Raw genomic sequence first — 6,385 nt, forward strand, 5'->3', positions numbered from 1 at the left:
CAGGGAAGTTTGCTGCCAGAATTGACTGCAGATGGTGAGCCTTATTACTCTATTCCTGTGTCCTCACCTTTCTACGTGTTAGTAAATTTTCTTACAAAAGTTATATGCGACTCCAGGACATCTTTTCCTCTATTTGTGAAAAAGGTTCGTTACTCAAATCGCTATTGTTATGTCGCGGTGCAATGTTGCTAACTGGACTCCGTTCGGCAGTTTATTCGCAACAAAAGAAATGCATTGCTGTCTTCTTTCGTGTAGAATGCAAAGACAACTTGTCGTAGATAAATAAGGTGAACTAGATAAATATTGTTAGTTGAAAACTTCTGACATGCGTTTATTACGGCTGTGCTCATGCCGGAGTGGTTATCGGGCATGACTAGAAATCATGTGGGCTCTGCCCGCGCAGGTTCGAATCCTGCTGAGCACGACTCTGTTTGTTGTCACACAGACCGTATCGTTGGGACATTTTTTTTTGGGCTCCTTCCAGCACGAATTGTGACAAATAAAAGAAGAACCATGTAGAATTCAGGTTATAATTAGTGAAGATTGATGATGGGTGATTCATCGTGTTCGGCACCGACAGGAAATAACGGTCTCCCTTCAGGTACTTCGCTCGGTTACTCCCTATTCATTTTATGTGTTAATGAGTCCAAAGTCACAGAATGATCTAGAGAAATGTCGAAGGATCCAAAAGTGTCTTAGCCTTGGCGCTCACTCCTCCGTGGTGTGGCAGCTGGTCAACTACCACCGTTACATCTCATGATCCAAGGGACTGAATCGGCAACAGTTTCGAGGTGGAACTAAGCTAACTTTCGTCCTTGATCGGCGCCCGGTCGGTGACCCACCTGGACATTCAAGCACAAGTGAACAGAATAAGTTTCGTAACAAACAATCCCTCTATTGGAACTTTTTTTTTCGCAGTTCATACTGCACAAAATAGCGGTGGGCTGGATGGGGCGATTTCATGGCTGATTGTTCTGAAAACGACGAGGTAAAGCAGTAAGTGATGCAGCTCAGGAGGTGAACCGACTTCGGTTCTTCCGAGCTCTTCCAGGTCTTTCTGGAGGATCCAACGTCTACCCGGTAGAGTCCCACGTCTCACCATCTTCACTCCGTATAAATGTATCACTGAGGTTATCCGGATTCATATCAATCGCTTTCAAATCCTCCTAATTGCAGCTACACCGCGAAGAACTGAGCACTCATCTTCAATCTTGATCATTTTTGTGATCGAGCTTCACTGTTCTCGACTTCTCAATCAGTGTCCTTTCATTCAGATTCCTGCATACCAACAGATGGCTCTTGTTTTGTCACCGTGGTTTGGGCAAGGGTGCGCCAGGCGTACCAATTTTCGCGTGAGGCGTCCTTCATTGTTCACCGACCTGGTTATCGTCAAAGTTCCTCTGCAAAGACAGGCTTGTCCCCAAGTGAAAAGCCCTTCTCTACACAACACTCGTTTGGTGAGATGGGATGAGACATCAGAGGCTCACACCTTCAAGCTTCGCCTGCCAGGTATGTATAGAAATCTTTCTCAGTGACCCTCTGACATTTCGACTACATCACGCTCAAGAACTTGATTTTCCCAACTGTTGTATCCCCTCGACACAAATTGTCCGTGGTATGCAATCCTCACTACTCTCTTAGTGTGCGGTGTGTATAACACCCTATTACCTCATGTGCAGGCTTAAAGAAGGAGGAGTTGAACATCCAGATAGAAGATCGAACACTATACCTCAGTTACAACAGCGAGTCCAAAATGGACGCCAAGGAGGGTGAAGCTCCGTCCGACTCCCAGTGCAAAGAGAAGAAACCTACAAGCTGCAGCTTCATGCGCAAGTTCAAGTTGCCAGAGAACGCAGACATGGAGCAGATCAAAGCTGATGTAACTGACGAGACTTTGACGATCACCATACCCAAGCTCACCATGAAGTCACCCGAGGTTCGCAAGATCCCTGTGAGAGATGGCGATGCAGCAGCAGCAGCAGCAGCAGCAACACCACACACCTCTTCCTCAACTGCTCCATCAGAGAAGGGCAAAGCCACGGCTGCCGATTCATCCGAGCACACCTCTGCATGAACTTGTAGAACCCAGTTGCCACTGTTCAGTACTGTTTAGTGAGCTTGAATTACAAGGACTCTGAAATAAGACCTAGACATGGGATCAATACAGATATTCAGTTATGGGTTGTGGTAGCATGTTAGTGAGTTTCAATGTAGTGGGCTACATGTCTGCATTGCTAATAAAACTTCGGATTGTTTTCGAAACGAATTCCTCACACATCTAGTGTGGGTAAGATGGGGTCCACATTTGTATTTCAGATTTTTAAAACTTCATGTTTTTATATTCTAAAATTTAAATTTATTTCATTTCTGTGCTAATATTGCTCTAGTTGTATTTTTATTTATTTATTTATTTCAATGACATTATTAAAATAATATATATATATATGTATATATTTAAAAGAATGCTGAAAATTCTCTCATCAATACTACCAATTTGCATAGGAAGGTGCAACAACACACAACAATTATTAACATGCACTTTTTGTATTTGAAGGACCACAGATAAATTCCTTCGACAAACTTATACAAACAAAATCCAAGATAAAGCAATTAGACAATCAAGTTTGAGTTGTATTAAAATTTCAACTCAAGTTCCTGAATTAGACAGTTTTCAACTCGAGTACCTTAATTAGAATCAGCGCATGTAATTACAATTTCCTTTGTAATAAAACACTTGTCCTAATAATCAGCATCTATATATTGTACAACTAAACCTTAGTCTTTCTGAACCCACACACATAAGTATAAATAAAGACACACAATACACTTCTATATACATAAAGTTGATGAAAAATATAGGTTGTGAAGTAAGAAACATTTTACTTAAGATCCTACTTGTACAATAAACAATGTGAATCTATTTTTTTTTTCTTTGAATGGTTTGTTAAGTTCAGCTTATTCAATCTGACTTGTGATTTTGTAACAATGTTAAGAATAGATATGAATGGTATTTTTATAAAAATTAAATTTGTATCATAAAGCATTTTCTCTGGAAATTCCTTAAAATTCTCAGATCCTATTTCTTGATCAATGTGAGAATTGAAAAACTTCGCAATCTCAAGTTGTTATTTGATGCAGAATCGAATCAAAACATATTTGCTTTGGAAATCTGAGTTATACTAGATGACGATAAATTAGAATAAATATTTGTTAAAACGAAATTCAGAAAACTGTATCATTGCGTGAGATGATAAGTGGTGTTGACCAGAGAAAGAAATAATAATAATAATAATCATAATACCTATGATGATGATGAAATGTTCACACTATTCAGTTAAGCACATCCAAACATCTTTCGTTTTAATCCAATAAAATATTAAAACCATCTAACATCAGTTTTAAAACCAAGATCTTAAAGAATTTGAATGAAAAACAACACGAAAGTCATTTCTGAGGATTTATTGATGAAGCTATGCAGTTTGTATTCTAAATACTATATTTTGATGGAGAAATGCATCTTGACACATTTCCGCTGCACGCCCTGTAAGACATATCTACATGGCAACTTCACAGATCTCTATTTTAAAGGAACCTATCATTTAACCTAGATTACAAGAAAAATCACACATAATTATACTAACAAAAAAGCAAACACAATAATAATAAAAAAAATAATAATAGTAATAATACAGTCTGGAACTCGGTCACTGAACAGTGTGCTCACAAGTGTCAAAAAGTTCAGACAATATGAAATATTAATTGAAAACAAACAAGTTTCAGACTTTTGGGAATGCTGTCTAGTTTGTTACATTCTAGCAGTCTGAAACTTTTTACTACTTGTGTAAAGTCCAGCGCAACCTTCTATCTAAATGTTATCTACCTCTCAACATATTTCCAATTCCTATGGTTCTCAGATTATTCAGTGGAAAACCGGCATACAGCGAAAGACAGCTTCCGTCAATCAATGGAAACCACAGAAGCTTTGAGAGGTAGCTGGCTTTCACTGGATGAGAGACTCAAGCGAAGGAAGGCCATGCAGAAAATTCACCCAAAAGCTCGAACTACAGCACTGGGAGGAAACCAACATCTATGGCAAGCAATGGAAGCTAAGGAGGCTGAAAACAGGTTTGAAGAATGGAATTTAGCGATCTGGATACATACAAAACAGAACTAAAAGACTAGGTGCTGCTCAGGAGATATGAACTGCCCTGCTTTTGGGGTCTTCTTGCTCAAGAAACATCATGAATACGTAACCGACAGTCCACAAGGCTATGAAGGGAAACGGCACCCAACACGAAACCCCAAGGAGACTCATAATCGAGCCAACGTACTGTGGATCTCTGAAGTAGCCGAAGGGGAACTTCTCCACCCATGGAAGGTCCTTCCCAAAGCACCCTCCGTAGTATACTCCTTCTTCCCCCAGCAGATCATACACCCTGCCATAAACACAGGTAATAAAGCAACATGTTGTGAGGCAAATTATAAAAAAAAGAATGAAGAAATTCTGAGCAAAAGCCGAACTGATAAGTACAATAGTAGATAGTTTTGGAGGTGGGTTATAGATAATTGAAAATACTGTCCTTAAGCACAGGAAACGTATCTAAAAGCTCAGCAAGGGGGAGCACCTAGAATGGTTAGAAAGGCCCAATTACCTGTAATTCAGAATCTGCCCAAGTGCGAACAGTACTACACAAATAAGTGGAGGTGGGGAGAACGTTGCAACGGAGACGACACTGATAATTTGTAGAGACTTGAGAATGTGAGCAATTTGGGCCATTCGGTGAGATGGGTCGACGCCTTCGCAGATTTTTATCCACTTCTTAGGGTATGTCCACAAGTACCAATAAAACGGAAACGGAGAAAGTACGAAGACGGACACTAAGAGCCCGTGGATGATGCCGGGTAGAGGCAAATGTGGGTTGATTGGCCACAAGTCCAACATGCCAGGCCACAAGCTGGGTAACGTCATAGCTTCAAATCTGTGGTGTCAATCAACACAAACAACACGTGAGATCACACTCTTGAGCAGCGCCCACCATCTCAACTAGACACCACTCGACTGGACTGTGAATCACACCTTTAACCTAAAATTCTCAACTCGACCAGTTCGCCCCAGATCTCGTCCTCCAGAGACCCTAATCACAACGCACACGATTCTGTCCCTTCCAACCTAATCCTTCGCCTAACCTCAACTGTGAAAGTCCTCAAGCTAGATAGAAAATTCTCGGTCGTGAAAAAAAAAACAAGCATCACGTGAGCGAAATGGAAGAAAAAAAGAAAAAAAATACTGACAAGGATCAAGCAAGCTGCTCAGTTTCAACCCCGTAGGAAACCTGCAGTCCAATCGAAGAACCTCAACCTCGTTGCAGCACCACAACTATACACTGAGACTCCTCCGCGAACACATCTAGAGCCACTGGAAGCAAAGAAAACACTGCGTTCCAACGAAGAAGCATAAAAGCAAGCAATTTGATGCCACGACCGAGACCACATCCCAGATGAGCAGAATCATCAGATGATCACTTGATTGGGCTCCGAATCTGGGCTGCTGCTGCTGCTCAGATGGGGCCTGCTACAAACACCGTGCCATGCCCAGATTTGCTATATTCGGCGACTGACTGACTATGTGTGAGTGTGTGTGTGTCCACTTGGTGTACATCGGCCTCGGTGGCCGAAATATATGCTTGAATTCGACATCCTGACGTAAATGTGCAGCCTTGGACTGGTTCGGCGGTCGGCGCAAGGTGGCACATTTCCTCGAACGGTGCCTATGCCACCTACCCAGCTTTACATGGCAACTGAAGAAACTAACGATGTAAGATTGGTACCAATCTTATTGTATATTCTCTGATGTATTTTGCTTACTTTTGATAGTGGTAGCAGTGTAAGAGAAATGAGGGTAATGAGTATTGATTTTGCATAACAAGTACCTAGTTTGCTTTTTATCCTTTTTACTTCATTTTTCTTTTATTCATGCGTGCCTATAAACATGGAAGTTGGATAGTTGCTTCGGATTTTGTGAGCAACTTATTGATGGTTAATCAATTGTTGGAAGTTCCTAAAATATTGGCTGTATAAGTGTAGGTTAAAATCTTAGTAGTAGGGATGGAAGGTTAAGTGCTTGGGGTTTTAAAAAAATATATAAACAAAAACATAAAAATACTCTTAGGAAATTAGATAGGATTAAAGATTTATGATTTATTTTAAAAAATTGGTTTAGAGAATCATTTGGATTTTATACTTATCTAATATTTTTATACCAGCTCAATGCCAATTCCATTATGACTAAAGGGTCTAAGTATAGCACAAGAGTTTCTACTATATATATATTTTTAATCTTAAAAAGTAATAAGTGAAAATAAATCATGTGCTTAAATATCATTCC

The 6,385-nt window shown here is 40.2% G+C and overlaps 2 protein-coding genes and 1 non-coding gene across 5 annotated transcripts; 2 read left to right on the top strand and 1 right to left on the bottom strand.

The window, feature by feature from the left end:
- Positions 1–342: 342 nt before the first annotated feature.
- TRNAS-AGA (transfer RNA serine (anticodon AGA)) lies at positions 343–424 on the top strand. The gene has a single exon. It is a non-coding gene; the product is annotated as a tRNA-Ser (tRNA).
- A 466-nt stretch (positions 425–890) lies between these two features.
- On the top strand, positions 891–2,262 carry LOC112283282 (18.1 kDa class I heat shock protein). The gene is made up of 2 exons (XM_024521813.3): positions 891–1,509; positions 1,680–2,262. Exons 1-2 carry the CDS (start codon positions 1,293–1,295, stop codon positions 2,072–2,074), a joined length of 612 nt encoding a protein of 203 aa, XP_024377581.1. The 5' UTR covers positions 891–1,292; the 3' UTR covers positions 2,075–2,262.
- Positions 2,263–3,727: 1,465 nt separating this feature from the next.
- Positions 3,728–5,747, bottom strand: LOC112283098 (phosphatidyl-N-methylethanolamine N-methyltransferase). Of its 3 annotated transcripts, none has more exons than XM_024521413.3 (3): positions 5,524–5,747; positions 4,653–4,979; positions 3,728–4,436 (listed from the first exon to the last, which is right to left on the bottom strand). In XM_024521413.3, the coding sequence occupies exons 2-3, from the start codon at positions 4,967–4,969 to the stop codon at positions 4,190–4,192; spliced, it is 564 nt and encodes a 187-aa protein (XP_024377181.1). In that variant the 5' UTR covers positions 4,970–4,979; positions 5,524–5,747; the 3' UTR covers positions 3,728–4,189. The 3 variants fall into 3 exon arrangements, with proteins under 3 accessions (XP_024377181.1, XP_024377179.1, XP_024377180.1); XM_024521411.3 differs by having other exon boundaries at positions 5,293–5,701; XM_024521412.3 differs by having other exon boundaries at positions 5,334–5,675.
- Between the last annotated feature and the right edge of the window lie 638 nt (positions 5,748–6,385).

The sequence above is a fragment of the Physcomitrium patens genome, chromosome 6, assembly GCF_059467195.1.
Source record: "Physcomitrium patens ecotype Gransden chromosome 6, ASM5946719v1, whole genome shotgun sequence".
Taxonomy (NCBI): Eukaryota; Viridiplantae; Streptophyta; class Bryopsida; order Funariales; family Funariaceae; genus Physcomitrium; species Physcomitrium patens.